At 46.5% G+C, this 20,966-nt stretch overlaps 1 protein-coding gene across 8 annotated transcripts in view; it reads left to right on the forward strand.

Annotated features, from left to right (window-relative positions):
- Herc4 (HECT and RLD domain containing E3 ubiquitin ligase 4) overlaps positions 1-20,966 on the forward strand; it is a 144,439-nt gene that overhangs the window by 77,503 nt on the left and 45,970 nt on the right. For all 8 annotated transcript variants that reach the window (XM_084588726.1, XM_084588727.1, XM_084588724.1 and 5 more), the window contains 4 exons: positions 631-680; positions 13,010-13,054; positions 18,184-18,243; positions 19,330-19,449. In XM_084588726.1, coding sequence (XP_084444852.1) covers positions 631-680; positions 13,010-13,054; positions 18,184-18,243; positions 19,330-19,449 — 275 coding nt within the window. The remainder of the gene's footprint in view (positions 1-630; positions 681-13,009; positions 13,055-18,183; positions 18,244-19,329; positions 19,450-20,966) is intronic.

The raw sequence follows: 20,966 nt of genomic DNA on the forward strand, positions 1-20,966 counted from the left end.
GTGCATTGTATGTGGTGATCAGAACATTTCATTGCCTCAGAGCTATAAATCCTGCATTGCTGTGAGCTCTGGCAGCATAATAATGTGACTGGCAACTATTTTTTTGTCCCGCATATGTCAGCTGCACATTTGGGCTATTGTGCTGTGCGGAGAAGGGGGTTACGAGAAAGGAATGAAAAGGGCTAAGTTGTCCTCTCAGATGCTGAAGCTTAGTCTAGTCTGGTATTCAGAGGTGGTTATGAAGACTTGACTAAGCACGTAACTAAGCTTGAAACCCTCTGCCATACTTTGCAGGTTAGTCACAGAGTAAACAATAAGGACAGTATGCTCATCTTTCCTTGCTACTAATATCAATACATGCTCAGTGTCTCTCTCTCTCTCTCTTTCCACTCCTTTTTGCTCATAAGTTCACATCCTGGCTGTGAGGGGTGTGATGGTTTTGAGTGGGTGTGCCACATATAAAGCCCCCAAAGTGTCAGCCGCTCAATGTTTTTTTTTTTTTTACCTGATAGTGCCACAAATTGCATTGGTAACATTGAAGCAGCGAAGAGCAGTTTGGCTAAAGTTGATTGCTGCTTCTTATACTGAAAATGATTTTTTTTTTTCAATGTTTTGTTCTTTCTTCTTCAGGCAAATGGTGGTCCCTTTTCACTCAAGCCCAGTTTGAAGACCTCTTGACTGTGAGAACTGTTTTACTGTTCAGTAGTGTGCCTTTTGTGCTCACTCGTGCTGTGCTTAGCTTTGGGAATGATAGCAAACCAAACTGCCAGGTACACTCACTCAAAAGTGTGCCTGGCCATAATAAATTGTTCAGTGCTTCGTGATTAATGCTTGAATAATAAAAATGGGAAAGGTGCTTGTGGGTGACCCAGTCAACAATGCTGCCTGCATTTGATGAATTATTAGGGATGCTCTATTAGTATATGCCACAACCCAGAGTTCCCACCCCTATAATTAGTCTGAATATATTGCAGTGCAAGTATGTGGAACATCAGTTGCATAAGAAAGCTTTTTGGGTTGTAAATAAAGTGCAAAAACTTAAACTGTACATGCTTGCACAGTTTTAAAAATTTCTGCTGTGAGTGGTTTACACTGACTAAATGACAATATGGAGGATAGTACAATTCAAGTGCAGTAAAACCTGAATAATTTGATATTGGTTAATTCAGTCTTGGGTAACTGTAGAATTTCTTTGGCACCATAGTTTCTAGTGTAAATTTTATCTCATAATTTGAACAAGCAGGTTGCATTACTTGCCTGCTGCTTACACTAAAAATGGTATTAGTAGAGCACTTTATTCCAGATAGGTTAAGCTTCGTTTGGTCACCATCACATTGCATTGGGTTGATTGCAGATAAAGCTCGTTAATTCAGACTTCACGGGACCGGGAAAAAGTTTGAATTATCTGACGTTCAAATTATCTAATGGCCTCGAAAAACTGACAAAACTATTTGCATTACGGTAAATTTGCTGTGTTTACTCGTGTAATGAACCCATTCGCATAATGACCCCCTTCCCCCCCAACTATTTCCTTTCCTTGGCATGCATACATTGCAGTGTTCCTGCAAGTGTGGGATTGGTGACTGACTTTGTGCTTTCATTGATGACCGATGAGTGGAAGGATGGAAGACTCACGCAAAAAAAAATCCCGTTTTTCCCGCATAATGAACCCTCCCCCCAAGCTGACATTAATTTGCCTGAAAGAAAAAAATGTGGGTTAATTATGTGAGTAGGCATGGTATTTGGCGGAATATTTGGCAATGGTCACTTGCTTTTTAGAGTGCAAGAGCTCGGCAATGACTATTTTTCGCATTGAAGTCAATGCCTTATTTATTGCATGCATACTGTTGGGAGCATCAAAGTGGAACTGCTCGAAAATGGCGAGCACCTCCTTGGTATCATTCACAATGCGACGCGGTCGCGACAGTGCCACTTCACAAGCAGCCTGCATCACGTGTGAGGCTTCACCACATGACATACTGAACGGCACTTGACGAGCATACATTTTAGAAGCAGTGGCAGAACCACGATGGCAGTGCTTAAAAAAATCCACTACCTCAACCTGAAACTCTGTGCAACTGTGATCAGCCTGGCTGATACATAGCCAGTGACCACTGTTGCCGTGGGTGCGGACGGCGCGAAGCTCATAAAACCGAAACCGAAACTGAGTAGTTGGCCTATTATCCAAAATGTGACTATTTGTGTGTCATCACACTTTCTGTTGCGCGCATGTCAGAGGTGCGGGGTCAACTGCTCAACATGTAGTTCAGGTTTGAGGAGTGCTATTTTGGCGAACGCAGCTAACCGGTGTAAGACCCATAGCGCCCGTCCTACGCCATAGCCTTTCATGGGCGTTGGCTGGCACCACGTTGAAAGAAATACTTATCTATTTTTTCTTAACGAGGGTCAAATTAACAAATATTTAGCTGCAAGTCTCTGAGGTCACGCGGAACAGAGAGCAAGCTGTCACCACCATAACCGCCAACTCCTTATGTACCCTCCGGCACAATCAGCTGCTACGGCGGTCATGACACCAGTTAGGTTTTACCTGGTTTTATCTTCTGTCCCTGTTTTGGACATGCGCAGCCTTGTAACTATGTCGCCCTATTGCAGGGGTGTTTCATTGCCTTTGTGTTGGGCTGCAGGCTTCCTAGGCACAACGGCACGTTCAAACTATTTGTAGCGGAACCGACTTGTGTTCGAATTAATGGGCTATTTGGTACACAGACCTCTATGGGCTTTGCCAGACCAAGTAGTGTAGCTCGAATTATCAGAAAATTTGAATTGTCAAGGTTCGAATTAACGAGCTTTCGCTGTACTTATTACAGGCTGTTTTTTAAGTAGGAATTTTTTTTATTTGTAGTGTTATGGGGAAAATAGAACTTGTATACATCGTTCTGGGAACAGGTCAATGATGATGACAGCTGACCAGTATTGGTTGCCAGTGAAATGCTTAGATTCAACTTTTGCTTTTTTTTTTATGAATGCCTGAATGTTGTATATTAATTATCTTGTTCAGGAGGTGCACTGAACTATATACAATGGTTGCCCTTGAGCGTACAGTCAGAAAACAGTCCCATACTATAAATCACATCATTATGCTGTCTGCTAAGGACACTAGGAGTTAAGGGAGGAAACTGCTTGTTGTCAGTCAGGTAAATCTATACAGCAAATGTGCAAACCTCTTGGTGTAAGAAAAAGTGGTGCTACTGTATACACCATTTTACGACCCTTGGAGAAACCAGTTTGACTGGGTTGTTAAGGGGGAAGTCAACACTTCCTTGTGCTACGAGAGCAGCCAGCTCCCCAATATGGCAGCACCCTTCACCCCTTTGTAAAATCGTGTATATGCTCACGTAAGGGCTTCCCCTGTGTAAAGGCCGCATCGCCAACTTGGCAGCTGGTAATTTAAAAAAAAATGTTACCCAGAAAACTGTTCTATGCGTGTATAATTTTGACTGTGTAGAAATCGTAATGGCTGTGAACGCGTCATTCTGCATGCTGAGCTTGTCCTTGAGCTGAGAACGCATGATTGAAGTTCAAGCTAAAAGGTTGTTTGAGAATCCGCTAGAAGTTACAAAAATATGAAACAAGAGGTCCCATGGTTCAAGGCCCCGGGTGAGTGAGGTGGGGGCCTCAGCAGTGCAAACTCTGCTTGTCCGCTTGGTGTTTGCATCAGCAAGGATGAAGTGTTATGCTTTGCAAAACCTAAAATGGGGTGCAAGCATGTTTGATGCATCGAAACGTGCTGTCAAGCGCAAGCCGCGCATTTTCTTGCGGTGGCATGCTGCTCGGCATTTTTAAGCGCTGGCAGGATACTTGTCAATACTAGCGCGCCATTCGCTCAGTGGCACTAGGCCTAACGTGTGCTGCATTGAAGTCACAGCGAAGCTACTTCCTAGTTAATCATAAAATGTCTGTTCTTGTTATGAACTTAGCATCAGGCAATGACCTTTCATTAATAGGAACATATAATTGATTTCTTCAAGGCTTTGACAGCGATAGGCTCAAAAATGCATCCCAGGAAAAGGTTGCCCCCTACCCGGGAGCCATAGGTTTCATGTGTGAAGCACTGCTTCACACCTTTGGCCAAGCCTTCACAAGTGCTCAATTTTAGAAGGTTAGGATGATGTGACATTACCCAGTAAAGTAAACGGTATTTCAAATTATGCAATACAAATCTGATACCAGTGGGATCAGTTTAGATGGGTTTTAAGCCAAGGGGACATTATGTACATCATAGAGCATAATGACCAGATGATTAATTAACTAAAACTAATTTACTAACTTTTTTATCATTGATCTTAAAGGGCAGTTCTAAAGGGCAACATTGAATGTCAAAAATACTCATTGGAAAGGTCATTTAGTTGGCTTTCACGCATTGCACATTTATGAGAAATGGCTTCGTTTCAATTAATTATGCATCAGATACAGATGCAATTTGTGTATTTTATAATGTAGCAGATCTTTAGATTATTTTGGCAATAATATACCACGCTTAGTGATGCCATTTTATAAATGCACATTGTGTGAAAACCGACTCAGCAAGCTTTCTGATGCGTATTTTGGACTTTGTGTATTTCGAGCACAGCGTCAATTAAGAAAATTAAAAAGGGGACTCACCTTTGATGTTGACAGCCACCTTCGATTCTTCAATTTCACAATATACCGTTGCTGCTCAAAATCAGTAATGTGAAGGTTAATTTTAGTTAATTGACCAGCTGATCATTAGGCTGTATAACATGCATAATGTCTGTCGTGCATTACAGTTCACCTGAAGTTACCACGCCAGTGTATCTTTCGTATCTTTTGAAAGAAAAATTTGTATTGAATAACTTTAAACACTCTGTATAAAATAGAGTGATTAAGCAGCCGCTAGCAAGCTTTTATTTTGGGTGGTTGCTTCACACCAATCATATAGGCACATCGTGTCATCCATACTTTCAATGCATTATATATTTCAAAGATTCGATGCGGCTGCACTAATTTGTCATAAAAATACATGTTTCCGCAAAAAAAACGGACGTGTAATCGGGGCTGCGCTGTAATGAGAAAAAATTACGAAGGTGTCAGTCCTGGGCTTCACGATGCCAGCTTTCTCATCGCGGTACCTAGAGTAACTGGCGTTTCACTTCTTCATTTAATATTACCGTATTTACTTGCATAATGATCGCACTTTTTTTTTTTAAATACTGACGCAAATTTCGGGGTGCGATCATTACGCGGGGTAAATTTTCTACAAAAAATTTTTGAGCACCGAAAACGCAAACAAGTTGCAGGTCAGACGTCTTAGAACATATATCTCGATTACAACCAAAAATAAAAGCTGAGTAAGGCTTACCTTCGCAATAAACACGCACATTAAGCATCACATGGAGTGCACAATGCCCATTTATTTTTTTTCGTCAGTACTCTAATCAAAGTCTGAATCCTCGCCATCCTCGCTTTCACTGCTGCACGACTCATCGGAAATGGCAGTGTCGTCGCTGGGAGCATCTTCACAATCCCACAGGAAGTCATCTTCCGTTCCATCCAAAGCGTTAGATATGCCTGTCTTCTTAAAACTCTTAGCCACTACCTCGTCGGGGATACTGCTCCACGCTTCTGTGATCCGCGAGCACGGCATCTCCACGGATGGCCTTCTAATCTTTCCGCTCGGCGTCAAATCATGCTGGCCCATCGCCATCCACTCAGCATAAAGTCGTCGAACGTTGTCCTTGAACGGTTTGTTCAAAGACACGTCGAGAGGCTGCAGCAGTGAAGTCAGGCCGCCAGGAATGACTGCAATATCCGTGCGCAGCTCTTTCAGCTTGGCACGCACGCTGTCCACAAGGTGACCCCTAAAACTGTCCAAAACCAGAAGCGAGGGAAGCAGAAATGCTCCTGGTCTTCTTCCCCAAACAGTCTTGATCCAGTCGACCATCAGGTCTGCAGTCATCCACCCTTTCATCTGTGCACGTATATGGATGCCACGGGGAAAGTTTCCCTTCGGAATAGTCTTCCGTTTGAAGATCACGTATGGTGGCAGCTTCCGCCCGTCGGCCGTCACAGCAAGCATGACTGTGCATCGCTGTTTTTCTGCGCCAGACGTTTTCACGAGGACGCTCCGAGCACCCTTCTCGTTCACAGTTGTATTCCGGGGCATGTCGAACGTCAGTGGAGTTTGATCGGCGTTTCCAATTTGCGACATGAGGTAACCGCATTTTTCGCGAAGCCTAGTGACGAAGTGATGGAAGTCTATCACTTTGCTTTCATACGCGGCTGGGAGCCGCTGGCACAACGACGTCCGCCGCCTCAGGGAAAGCCCATTCCGTCGCATAAAGCGAGTCGTCCAACCGGAGCTAGCGCGGAAATCCTTTGCGGCGATTCCCAGCTTCCTGGCAGTTGTGCGCGCCTGCGTCTGTATCATTTCTAATGACACTGCACAACCATCCTTGCGCAGGTCCCTCACGTATTCTAGGACCGCCTCCTCAACACGAGGGAACTTGCCCGTTTTGGGTCCACGGAAAGCCCGCCGTGTCTTGTTCGTAGCCATCAGCTTCTCGCGCTGCTTCTTCCAATAGCGTATCCTTATTTCGTTCACGCCGAAATGCCTACCAGCAGCGCGGTTGCCATGCTCCAGTGCATAGTCGACAGCCTTGAGCTTGAACGCGGCGGTGTAACTGGCATACCGCCCCATGGTGAAATGGCGTAAACTCGCACAAAAACACAAAGCACGCTACGACGCTGCCGAATTGCAAAATGGTGAACGCCGCAAAGCATGGAATCGTGGGAACTCCAACGTTACTAGACTAGGTTGGGAACTCGTCGGAATGCATTCGCTGCGGGATGACTGCAGATCAACCACCAGGCGGCTCCATGTTCGGGGTGCAATCATTACGCGGGGAATTTAAAAAATGGAATTTTGACCTCAAAATTCAGGGGTGCGATCATTATGCGAGTAAATACGGTATAACGGGTATTGCGCCGAACGTCCAGGCAACGCCCTGAGCCTAGAAGACTGCCGAAGTCCGAGAGCGGTCCGAGCAGCGGTCTGAGCGCGGTTCCAGGCAACCAACTTCGTCTACGCCAACTAGCAACCACTTCGTCTACGTCAACTAGCCACTGATTGTCTCCGCTTCGTCGTCGACTATAATTTGTATCACTGCCCCCCTCCTCTGTAGCATCGACTCGATGCGACGCGGTGCTACTAGGAAGAAGTCAGCGAAAGGGTGCACTAAAGTGTCACAAGGACCCAGCAGCGTTGACGAAAAGTTCAGTCATGTACGATCATGATAGGGCTACAGCCGAACCACGTGCATGACTTCAGGATGCTGTGGCCTTCGGGATGGAGCTGAAGCTACGGGAACAACGGCGTAGGTGACTTCACTGATACGGCGAATAATCTCGTAAGGGCCGAAGTATCGGCGCAGTAATTTTTCAGATAGGCCGCGATGACGAACAGGTGTCCAAACCCAGACGAGGTCGCCCGTCTCGTAAGTGACGATTCTTCGGCTGAGGTTATACCGAGCAGCGTCATTCGCCTGTTGTCGGTGGATTCTGAGGCGTGCTAGTTGCTGCGCTTCCTCAGCACGCTGAACAAAGATGTTGGCGTCAAGTTCGGCGTCAGAGCCGCAAGAAGGACTAACTGGCATCATGGCATCCAACGGCGTGCTCACTTGGCGACCGAAGACAAGTTGGAACGGGGTCAGTCGCGTCGTCTCTTGAGTGGCGGTATTGTACGCGAAAGTTATATAGGGCAAAATCGCATCCCAGGTGCGATGTTCTGCGTCCACATACATAGAAATCATGTCGGTGAGGGTGCGATTGAGGCGCTCCACCAGCCCGTTGGTCTGAGGGTGATACGCCGTCGCACGTCGCACGTCGGATGGCTAGTGTGAGTCAGAGTCATGACCAACCAGATTAGGCAAGCCGTAAAAGCTGTTCCACGGTCAGTGATTACCACAACGGGGGCGCCATGACGTAGGACAATGTTATGAACGAAAAATTGAGCAACTTCGGCTGCAGTACCTTTAACAAGGGACGCGGTCTCTGCATACCGTGTTAGGTAGTCTGTCGCGACGACTACCCAACGGTTGCCAGACGAGGACTTCGGAAAAGGACAGAGAAGATCCATGCCTACTTGATGGAAAGGGGTCTTCGGCGGAGCAATAGGCTGAAGAAATCCAGCGGGTTTCAATGGCGGAGACTTGCGACGTTGGCAGTCACGACATGAGCGTACATAAGCCCGCACCGATGGGAGTAACCTGGGCCAATAATACTTTTGACGAATTCGTGCAAGTGTACGGCTCACCCCCAGGTGGCCGGCGGTGGGTTCATCATGACAGGCACTCAATATATCTCGGCGGAACTCGGGGGGCACAACAAGGAGAAACGTCTCTTCACTGTTAGCGAAATTTCGCTTGTAGAGCACGTTACCACGCAGAGTGAACGTTTGAAGCCCACGATGAAAAACACGGGGAATACGGGCGTCGATGCCCTGCAGATAGTCGACGAGTGACGCTAACTCTGGGTCCATTCTCTGCAGCTGCGCCATTTTTGTTGTACTAATAGCCCCCAGAAAGGGAAAATCAATCGGCCGTTTCTTCTGGACATATGGCGATGGGCGAGCGCAACAGACAGTCAGCATCCTGATGCTTCCGTCCTGATTTGTATACGACTGTTACGTCATACTCTTGTAATCTAAGGCTCCATCTAGCCAATCGTCCTGAGGGGTCTCTGAGGCTCGCGAGCCAGCATAATGAATGGTGGTCGCTTGTAACGCGGAAAGGTCAGCCGTAGAGGTATGGTCGGAACTTGGTGAGGGCCCATATTACGGCCAGACATTCTTTCTCAGTTGTTGAATAGTTGGTTTCGGAGCGGGTAAGTGTTCGGCTCGCGTAGGCGATGACCCGTTCTGCACCGTCTTGCCACTGAATTAGTACTGCACCAACCCCAACGTTGCTGGCATCAATGTGAACGTCAGTTGCGGCGTTTTTGTCAAAATGGCCTAGTATCGGAGGATTCTGTAGGCGACTGCGAAGCTCAAGCAAAGCGGCCTCTTGTTCACTTCCCCACAGGAACGGCGTGTCATCTCGAGTCAGTGTGATTAGCGGTTCTGCGATGTGCGAAAAGTCTCGTACAAAGCGTCTGTAATAGGAGCACAAACCTAAGAACCGTCGAACCGCTTTCTTGTCAGTAGGGTGCGGAAAACCAGAAACGGCAGCTGTCTTTTCAGGGTCCGGGCGAACACCTTTTGCGCTGACCACGTGACCAAGGAAGCGAAGTTCCTCAAAGCCGAAGTGACATTTCTCCGGTTTGATTGTCAGATTGGCGTCTCGGAGAGCTTTTAACACAAGGCGTAACCTTTCTAGGTGTTGGTCGAAGGTGGTCGAAAATATGACGACATTGTCCAGGTAAACCAAACACGACTGCCACTTCAAACCGGACAGAACGGTGGCCATCATGCGTTGGAACGTGGCCGGTGCCGAACATAGGCCGAACGGTAGCACCTTAAACTCATACAAGCCATCGGGTGTCACGAAAGCAGTCTTCTCCTGGTCTCTCTCATCCACTTCTATTTGCCAGTACCCACTTTTTAGGTCTAGTGACGAGAAGTATCGTGCATCTCGCAGTCGATCGAGTGCGTCGTCTATGTGGGGAAGTGGGTAAACGTCCTTTTTAGTGACGAGATTAAGTTTTCTGCAATCGACACAGAACCGCAGAGTATTGTCCTTCTTTCTGACGAGAACAACCGGCGAAGCCCACGGGCTTGTAGACAGCTGAATGACATTGTTGGAAAGCATTTCGGTGACCTGTCTGTGAATCGCTGCTCGTTCCGTTGGAGAAACGCGGTATGGGCGTTGGCATACGGGGCACGTGGTCTCGTCTGTAATTATACGGTGCTTGGCGACCGGAGTTCGGCCCACTTTGGAAGACGTTGCGAAGCAGTCTGCAAAATCTGCCAAGACAGCCGAAAGAAGATCCTTCTGAGCCGGCGATAACTCGGTGTTTATTTCGATAGGTGGCAGAACGTGACGAGGTCCAGTGTCGTCTTGAAGGGCTTCTTCCACGGTGCACAAATGTGGACACTCCGCGACGTCTTGGAGGAAGGAGATTACCGTGCCTTTGACGAGGTGCTGAAATTCGTTCGAAAAGTTGGTGAGCAGAACGGTAGTGCAGCCATCCCGTAGGTGGACGAGGCCTCGGGCAACAATGAGACCCCTCTCAAGCAGCAGCGGGATATGACCCTCCGCCATGCCCTCAAAGTCATGAAATAGGTCATTCTGCACGCGCATTACGACACTGCACCGTGGTGGCACCGTGACATCATCCTCCACAATACGCAGAGCATGGCTACAGGGATCGCGGGTGTCTAAGCGTGCCACTGCCCGTTTGGTCGAGAATGTGACTCGTGCCTCGTGTAGGTCGATGACAACACCGTTTGCCTGCAGAAAGTCGAGCTCCAGAATCAAATCTCTCGAACATTCGCACAAGACAACGAATTCCCCAACGTAGACGAAACCGCGGATGCCGATTCGGGCTGTGCACCTTCCGGCCGGGCTAATGAGGTGACCTCCAGCCGTGCGAATGCTAGGGCCCAACCATGGCGTCTCAACTTTGCTCAATTCCTGGGCGAGGGCGTGGCTCATCACTGAATAGTCTGCACCGGTGTCAAGTAACGCGATCGTGTTAGTTCCGTCAAGTGTCACGCACAAATCAGAAGTAGCCCGTCGGATGTTGTCGCTACCCTGCCCCTGTGAGAAATCAGCGTATCGGTGTACCGGCGGCGGAGGATCTTCAATTTTTCCGACAGCAGCGGCCCTGCCTCCGGAGACCGCTGGAATTAGTTTTCCCGGTGTGGACTTTGAGAACGCCACTCAGTATTGCTGGGGTCTCTGCGAGGGCTTGGGGAATGGTACTGCAGCGGAGGTGACGATCCTGAGTCATAGCGCCTGTCATAGGCCGACAGATGAGCTTCTATTTCGAGCGGCCGTTCGCCGTTCCGTGGACAGGGCGCATCGGGTGCGAAGCCCTACTCGGCGATACGGGTATGCACGGTAAAGGTGGCCGGCCTCCCCGCAGTGGTAGTAGATTGGCCTGCAGTCCCGCGTACGCCACACATCCGACTTGCGAGGGCGTGTAACAGGCACCACAGCTTGAGCCGATACGTCATACGGACTGATGTGACTAACCACCGGTGTCGGGTCAATAGGACCACAGGCAGCTGCTTGACGTGCAACGAACGCGTACGTTCGTTTGTCGTCAACCCGTAGAGGCATGGTAGCGACAGGATCGTAGACAGCTGCCTGAGGAACAACGGATGTGTGTGTGGGCATTTCATCGCCGCGCTGCAGTACGTTGGTGACTGGGAATTCACGAGCAGCCTGGCGTACTTCATCTCTGACGACTTCGGTCAGTGAGGTCACTGGCGCACTCTGAGACAGACGGAAACTTTGGAGTTCCTCTCGAACAACCGACCGAATGAGGCCACGTAAGGCGTCCGCACCGCCTCCATGGCACGACGAAAAAACATCTGGGGCCAGGCTGCTAACATCTCGGTTGTACTGCCGGGCCCGTTGTTGAAGCGTCGTTTCCATGGTCGTTGCTTCCGCGAGGAATTCAGCAACGGTACGCGGTGGACTGCGAACGAGGCCCGCAAACAGCTCCTGCTTAACTCCACGCATGAGGTGGCGAAGCTTCGTCTCCTCTTTCATATTGGGGTCTGCGCGCTGGAAAAGACGGGTCATGTCTTCACAGAACATGCGTACACTTTCATTTGGCCGCTGGTTTCTGGACTGAAGTGCAGCTTCAGCTTTCTCGCGGCGATCGGCGTTGGGGAAGGTGGTCAGAAGTTCATGGCAAAATGCTTGCCAGGCGGTAAGGTCGCCCTTGTGGTTTTCGAGCCACGTATGTGCAGACTCTTCTAGGGCGAAGTAAACATTATTGAGCTTTCGCTCGTCACTCCAGCCGTTGTACCGAGCCACTCGCTCGAAGGTAGCCAGCCAATCCTCAGCGTCTTCGAAGACGTTGCCGTGAAAAGATGGTGGTGTTCGCGGCGGGTGGCAAAGGATCGGAGCTGAGAGCCTGGGATCAGTGGCCATGTCGAGGTGGCTCGAGAGTTGCAGCTGCGTGATCCTCGTAGGGGTGGAAAGGGGCCCAACCTCAGGCGACTGTCCGCGGAGGCGGCGACTGAGTCGCTGGTGGACCGGAGTAAGATCCGTCGTGAAGCGTGTAAACGTGGCAAAACGTACCCAGCGCACTCCACCAGACTGTAACGGGTATTGCGCCGAACGTCCAGGCAACGCCCTGAGCCTAGAAGACTGCCGAAGTCCGAGAGCGGTCCGAGCAGCGGTCTGAGCGCAGTTCCAGGCAACCAACTTCGTCGTCTACGCCAACTAGCAACCACTTCATCGTCTACGTCAACTAGCCACTGATTGTCTCTGCTTCGTCGTCGACTATAGTTTGTATCAATATCAGCTGTCGAAGGATGTAAAATTTAAGCTATTGCCATTTTTGAAGTTGGCTTCTAGCAACAACACAGCAGCTACGCGAGCCAACGCCATTGGAGCGTTAACCTCGGTCGTGGTGGTAGTTCAACATTCTTATCTTTTTTATCATCTTCAGCTTTTGGGCCCTTCCATGTGGCAGATGCAGCGTAGTTCTCCCCACGGCATGCTCACTTTCGCATTCGGGCTTTGTCCCATCATGTGCGCTTGTCGACGATGTGCAAAACCAAGCAACCACCAAAAGCAGAGTTTGTAGGCATGGCTACTATGCCATGTGCACAATGCCTGCCGACATCCAGAGCAGTGCAGTTGTGTAACGGTGTTAGAAAGAATATTAAATCATCAACTGCTTCTTTCAACAGTTCATTTTTTTTTTATTTATTGAGCTTCGAAGCCCGATTCGAATACTGCATTATTCGCTTTCATATTCGAAGCTTCCAAATATTCACACAACCCTGCTAGAAACCATAGAAACTACATCTGATCTTAGCAGCTTAAAAAGTTTTCAATTTCTTTTCTAGATATTTAAAGAGTGCGTCGTTCACATTCTCTCCCGTCCGATGCAGGTGAGTGTCTGCGGCCAGGCATCAAACTGTAGTGCAAGCTTCACTTCTCTTTCTTCTTTTTTTTTTTTTTTTTTTTGTTTTAATCATATTTAAGGCTTACAAAATTCTTTCTTGTGTTATGAGGCATGTCTTTCTAAGAGAGATGTTGGGTGCTTGCCATTAAGATTTCTTGATTGGGTCTCACAGTTCTTCTCTGGCTTTGTCTGCAGCCATCAGTTAAGCATTCAGCCCCGGGAAGTAGCCTTGTAGATTGTCTAAGGAAAGAGTAGTGCAAATGTATTTTATGGTGTTGCTGTAGAACCCCCTTGTAGTGAAGTTGCGTGGACCAGCAAAAAATCTTTATTGTACTAATATCCTTACAATATATTAGTTCTTAGTGATGACATGGATTTAAGGAAGCTGTCTGGTAATTTTTGTACTGATTGAATGCACAGTGTTTAGAAATACCTTCCATCCTGCTCTGACCTGCCCAGTGTATCCTAATGATATATATTTTCATTGTTAGTAGTAGGTTTTCGATTTCATGTAAATGTTGTGGAAGTGCTACATTTTTATATATTGATTTATTTAGAAGCATAGTGCCAGCCTGAGTGACACGCTTTAGACAGGAGTAAGCATATAATGCATACATAGGATCAGAGAAAAAAAAAATGGTTGAACATAAGAACCGTAACTAATAAAGACAAACCAGTATTAGGCCAGGAAATGGGAAGTTATATTGCAAAAGAGAAAAAGGTTGTAATGAAATAGTTATAATTTGCGCAGATAAAATGACATGATATAAAGGGGCGAGTTTGAGTCTTATTGAAACAAAAGCTTTACATCAGTATAGTGTCATTTTCAATGATGTCAGTATCATTTGAGAGACGAAAGTTTTGTAGTGCATTAGAGCACTGCAAAACCATTTCCACACAGTGCCCCCACTGCCTTGTTTTGCACCACTCAGTACTACGTCAGGTCACCCTTTTTTAAGCTTGTAATGCATTTAGCTTCTGTTATACTGCACGAGTGACCTTGGCACCGGACCGAAAGGGGAACGGCTGCAAACCTAAATGAGCTTTGGCAAAACTTAAAATTTCCCTCCTGGTGCCGATGTGCTGCACTGCCCCCGAAGGCAGCAACAAGGTCTTCCATGTTTTTGGATGGGAGAAGCGGCATACGACGGTTATGAGCCAGTGCAGAGTCCGAGCAGTGTATCTTCAGTCTTCATGACATGTGAGCGAAGCGAGAGCAGCATGCATAATCTGTGCACTCGTAGGCAACTAGTCTCATGTAGAGCTGTGATGCTATCGTTTGGCACGCCGTAGAACCCTTTGTAAAGTGCATAGGCAGCGGAAGGTAGTAGTCCTGGACGTTGCATTTTGCCGCAAAAGCAGTAGCGTAGACACATGGTTGGGCTTGGCTGAGAGAGACTATGAAACAACGTTCAGTCTCTATCTAGAATGCGCTATGCCAGTACTGCAACGCATTTCATGCTTACCCCTGCTGTCCTACCATGAGTGAGTGCATATTTTCCCTCTCCTACTTTTCTCTGCCATGATGGCTTAGTGGTTAGGACACTCTACTGCTGAGCCCTAGGATGAAAGTCCAACCTGGCAGCTGCATTTCGATGAAGGCAAAGTGCAAGTGCTTTTGTTCTATGTCAGTAGACGTTAAAGAACACAGGGGGTCGAAATTACCGGAGTCCTCCTCTACAGTGTCCTTTAAACCTCAATGTTGCTGTAAATTTTGTGTACCATACCTTCTTGCTGCTATCTACTCTTCACTGTCTTCCCTTTATCAGCAATTCACGCAGCCTTCTTTAAAATGTTCATACAGTTGAATCCCGCCACAACGAATACCGCCACAACGAAATTTCCGCGACAACGAATAATTTTTTATTCCCCGCGAGTATCCTATAAGAATTAATGGCCTAAATTTCTCTGCACAACGAACCATTTTTGCAGAGCGTTTCCGCTTCAACGAAATTTTCGCGTTCAAAATCGAAACTAGTTTTATTGGCGAGAAGTCCAAGTCAAATCCAAAGCCACATTAAGCATGAAATCACGTGATTGCAGTTCCGCCATTTTGGCTTTGTGTCGTGGTCGCGTTGTTCACTCGCTGCCTTTCTCTTCGACTACGACGAGTTTTCATCCGCAGGACACGATGGCAACGCAAGTGAAAAAACGCAAAACTCTTTCCCTTGAGCAAAAAGCTCAAATAATCGCCCAAGCAGAAAGCGGAAGGAAGAAAGCGGCAATTGCTGAAGACTTCGGAATTCCTGCAAGTTCGCTGTCAACGATTCTAGGCAATAAGGACAGCGTGAGAATGGCACTTGCTTCAGGCACATCCTCGAAGCACAAAAAGGTGACGCGGCCCCTCCATGAAGAGTTGGACAAAGCAGTGCATGCGTGGTTTGTGTAAGCACGAGCCAGCAACGTCCCCCTGTCCGGAAGCATCGTCCAGCAGAAAGCCTTGAACTATGCATGCCTACTTGGCATTGATGATTTTAAAGCCAGCATTGGCTGGCTAAACCGTCTCAAGGCCCGCCATAACATCGTTGGAAAAGTGTTGTGCGGCGAGTCAATGTCAGCAGACGTGGACGGAGCAGCTGCTTGGAAGGCGAGTAACATGGCCGGAATTTTAAGCAACTTCGCGCCTGCAGACATTTACAACGCCGACGAGACCGGGCTATTCTACGAGATGTTGCCGGCTAGGACGCTCGACTTCAAGGGGCAGCGCTGTCACGGCGGCAAACACAGCAAAAAACGCATCACAGTGCTGCTTTGCACAAACATGGATGGCTCGGACAAGCGTCCGCCGTTAGTCATCGGCAAAAGTGCCAAGCCGCGCTGTTTTAAGGGAACTCGTAGCCTACCTGTGCAGTACAAGGCGAACAACAAGTCGTGGATGACCCGCGCTATTTTCACCGAGTGGATGATGGCATTCGACCGCGACATGAAGCGGCAGGGCCGTAAAGTTTGCTTGCTTTTGGACAATTGTTCAGCGCATCACTCCGACGAAGTCAAGCTCACTAACACGGAGCTGAGGTTTTTCCCTCCCAATTGCACGTCTGTCTTACAGCCTCTCGATCAGGGCGTGATTCTTAGCCTGAAGCGCGCTTACCGCGGGAGGTTAATTCAGCGGCTGCTTTTTAACACTGAAACCGGCCGAGACACGAAGGTGGACTTGTACGTGGCACTGCAGATTATGTCTGCTGCCTGGAGCACACTGGGGCGCTCAGTAATTGTGAACTGTTTCAGGCACGCCGGATTTGCCGAAGGTCGACCCGTACACTCTGCTGGCCTAACACCAGGCGTTACAGACGACGACGAAGAGGCGTCACCGGCTCCGGGGATCGCGGCCGCCTGGAAAACGCTGGGAGAAATAGGAACCGTGCCGCCTAATCTCGAGCTCGACGAATACATCGGCGCTGACGCTTGTGTTGTTGTTCACGAAGATGTGAGTGATGAGCAGATCATAAAAGCTGCCCGGAATGATAAGGACTCTTCCGATGAAGAAGACGACGACGTACAGGAAGCGCCGGCTGCGGCAACCGCCGTACAGGTGATGGACGCTTTTGATGTCATCAGGAATTTCGTTGCTGTCCGAGACGACGATGTTGCAATGGGTTTGCTGACCGAGTGCGAAAATCGCGCGACGGCGTTGCTCGCCGTGAAGCGTAAGCAAACCAAGCTTACAGATTTTTGGCATTAAACGCCTTTGCTGCTGCTTGGGCAATTCTTTCTGCGTTTCACGTCAAATTTTTGCGATAACGAAGTTCCGCGAGAACGAATTTTTTTTCGTGCACCGTGAATTTCGTTATAGCGGGATTCAACTGTAACAAGTTTTGCTATTTTTTAAGATGTGCAAACATTGAAATACAAATATGTTTGCATTCGGTTTATATTCGATTGAAGAAACTGATATTCGGGAATTTCTTAATAATAGTAAATTCTGGAATTCAATTCTTTCTTATACAGAAGAATCAAAGCCTCCCTAACACACTTCCCTCATATCTATCTACATTTGCTCCGAAGATTTCACTTGTTTTTTTATCCTTGGTGCCTCCAATTATCTTAGTATGGCCTGTAATCTTACTAAGCATACTAAGATAATTGGAGGCGTCAAGGATAAGTAAGCACGCGAAATCTTAGAAGCAATGCAGATAGATAGATATTGGCCAGAAAAGTGTGTCACTGAGGCTTCAATCCTTCTGTATAAGAAAGAATTGAAGTTTTTAAATGCGCAGTGCCTAGTGCACATGTGGAGTGTTCTTGTCGAAGGATTTAGGTCGTGATTCAATGAGCAGTTGCAAGTCCGCACCCTTCCTGTCCACTTCTTCCCTGTGTTTCATCCTTTGCACAGCTTTCGTTCATGCATTACCAACTAGCTCCTCATCGCACACTTCCTCAGCTTTGTGCTCTGGCACGAATTCTTGAGCGCACAGTACAGAACGTGTACAGGTATGTCGATGAGACTGCAGTGGGGAAACGTGAAAATGTACCAGTATGTTAGTGAGTGCAAAGGGTAATCATTGTTTTACTGTAAACAGGAACAAAATTTATGCATGTCTGTGGAAGGCAAAATGGGACTGCAGTTTCACTTTCCTATATACAGGTTTTTGCTGTATGCCACTTCATTATAGCGGGGTTTTACTTGTAATTATGTGAGGCAGTTTCTTTGCAGTTTAAGCAGGTTTTGGTGGTGGTGTCGTTCTTTACATAGTAGACTGTACATGTAAATGCTCCTGGCCTCCTGGCAAGCATTAAAGATTTGCTCTGATGGGCTAGCGAGTGGTTGCTATCATGGGTGTGCGCTTAGGTGGTGCATTTTTCTTTTTATTTTATAAACCCGTGGAAGGGCAAGAAGTCTCTCGTTTTCTTTCTTGCGACCAGTAATTACTGGTAGCAGCGACTATGGTTGACTCATCAAACTAGTTGGAGTGTTGTGGTGTGGGGCTGTATTCTTGGGGTATCATAGCAAATGCAGTATTTTCCGGTGGCCTTCAAATTTGCTTAGCAGCAGGGACTGTTCTGATAAGTTTTTGCGTCATCTTGCGGCAGTAGCCCAAGTGAAGCTGAGGCTGGTTCCTGGTAGATGGTGTGCATGCAGGGTTAAGATTTCTGTGAAGTTACCTGTCGTTCCAGACAAAGAAGAACCATGGACACCTCAAACTGGCTCTTGACGTCCTGGCCAAGCTCAACACAGTAAGATGACCTTCAGGCCTATGCATTCTTTTTTGTTTTTTCTGACAGGATCAGGTAATATACTCGTCGGTTTTGTTCTCATGTATATCATATTTGCTGCTGCCATGGCAAATCTGGACAGAGGTATTCAAATGCAGTTGTAAGGTTTTCAAAAAAAAGTATCTGGGTTGAGTGTATTGATATTTTATTGTAACATTAGTTTTGTTGATAGTATTCATTGGGTTCCCTCAGCTCAAGGATGGTTTTGGTTCATACCAAAGCATGTGAAAGTGCCTGTAACATGCATGTTTAAGGGCAGTGGGTTGTTGCTACTTTCTCTGAAGCCATGCTCGATCAGCCTGGTGCATTGGCAGGATGTGAACAGTGCAAAACACTTGCTTTGTTCATTGCTTTAGGATTTGAAATTCCCCCCCCACCCCTCACCCCACCATACCTCGGGTCTTTTTAGTAATAAATGTTTGTCAAGTCATCAAAAGAGCTAGCTAAATTCTACTTGCCTATGTTTTTATTGTAGACTTCAGTTATATTGATTGTGAGCAGCTCTACAGATTAAAAATGTATTGCTTGAAATTTAACAATTGCGGGTGAGTGCAGTAAAAACAAATACTATACAAAATACAAAAAGCCTTTTAGCTTTTTTAGAATATAACACTACAACTACTGTAAGTGTCATGGAAACACGTAATGACTTTATATCTGATGTGCCTTGCTATGAAGGCCTACCATCAGCAACAGGTGATGAGAAGAACCTTTTTCCTGAAAAAAAAAAAAAAAAAGTAATTATAATAATAATAATAATAGCACTTATAAAAACTATAGGTAGAAGCCAGAATATGATTCAAAAGCATTTTCACTGAGGTCAGAAACGCTTTGTAGGTTGTAAATGGGTTTAGGTCATTATCACAATGTTAAAATACCGCACTAGTGCTACTGCACTCCTCATTCTGTGTGCTAGTTGTGTCGAAGCAGTGCTTTCTGCCCTCGTGCCATCTCTTTCACTGAAAGGAAAACATCCTTGCTGTATATATAAGCCTGCTAGTAATTGCTGTGTTGGTTGTTTTATGACATATTTTTTTCTCCTAACAGGTGAACAAGGAATGTGGTGGCTTGGTTTCATATGAACACTTCTATATACCTGATGTCACAGATAAGGTGGATGTTCAGTTAGACTACATCCACTGGATTCAGACTACTAGAGAAGATAGGGTAAGCTTTTGCTGGTGTTGTGCTTGCAAGTTTTGTAGTGCTGTGAGCTGAAACATGGTGCTTAAAAGAGTGTAGACACATAATATTTGGATTCATGTTTTATCCTTTGCAATGATGTTTAAGACATTGCTGTACATGGATCGCCGCGTCATATTCGCCTACGACTGCTGAATAATTTATAATAGAGTTTCTTTTCTTACGTGTTTCGGTTTCAACGACCAGGGGATGAAAATACAGCAATATAATCATTGCTGTGTCATTTGAATTCGCTGCAATGATGAAAGCCAGCCTGCCTCAAGAACAGAAATCACTGCAAGTAAAGAATCGGTGGTTATATCGCTGTTTTTACCGCCCATCAAGGCTTGATTGTGACATCACAGTGGTCTCTAAGCTACTGAAACTGAAACTGGTGAGAAAAGAAAATTCAGTATGAATTATTTAGCGGTCGTAGGCAAGAACTGTCTGTGGTACTGGTGAGAAAAGAAAATTCAGTAGGAATTATTTAGCGGTCGTAGGCAAGAACTGTCTGTGGATCGATATACAGGAATGACTTACGCATCATTAACAAGAAGAAATATGCCACCAAAATTCTATAACCCTTTTAAAAAACGGGACACTGAATCAATTTAAGTTTTCATAGGAGGTCACTTTGAACAAAATTTTAGTCACTGGTGGCATAGTGCCTAGAATGTTCGTGTAAAGTGAAAGATTTTATCCTCAGTGCTGCGAAGTATGTATTTGATAATTTTTCAATTGAGTTGTGCTTTCTCCTGGCGTGGTGCTCAGCTCTTCTTCACTTGGCCTAAGTGCTTGGTGGAAATGGGCCTTTGACTGCACTTTCTGCTGACCTAAAACATTAGCCACGACCCCCTGTAGCCAATCTGCTCTTGCACTGTAAAGTCAAATCACTATCAAGAGTCAAGTTTAAGGGCTATTTTTTTTTTTTTTAATGTATATAATATATCTAAAATATTGAAAATTGCACTGTTTGCAATCCTTTCTTTATAAAGCCTTCAGTGCAAATTAGATGAGACGCTGCGAGGTGTTGTTTTTTGTTTCTTTATCTTGTTTGTTGTACTTTAACCCGGGTTCAATCCAGGCTGCAGCAGCCACCTTTCGATGGAGGCAAAACTGATTGTGAAATGCCTAAATTGAGGTTCAGTAAAGCAGATGAGAGGTAGGTATTCGCTCACTAATCACTCCAGTGCAAGAATTTTTGAGCTAGCTTCATTAACACCACAGATATGAGCGATTAAAAATGGACTCCTCCTCTCCCGCCTCCACTCAACACTCCGAGACATTTGAAAAAAAAAAATAAAACAGCCCGGGGCTGTGAACCACCCATGAATAAGTCATAGGCTGACATTTGGTTAGCAGAATTCCAGTTGTGCTCATTTTCCTGAGCATGGATTTTATCCCTACTACATATTGCTTTTTTCTACCTTCTCATCTGCATTATCTGCTAAACCTGGAGCTCAAAGCGCGACTGCTGGCAGTTATTGCCGCATTGGTTATCG

This window comes from Amblyomma maculatum, chromosome 1 (assembly GCF_055883805.1).
Source record: "Amblyomma maculatum isolate TAMU_Amacu chromosome 1, ASM5588380v1, whole genome shotgun sequence".
Taxonomy (NCBI): Eukaryota; Metazoa; Arthropoda; class Arachnida; order Ixodida; family Ixodidae; genus Amblyomma; species Amblyomma maculatum.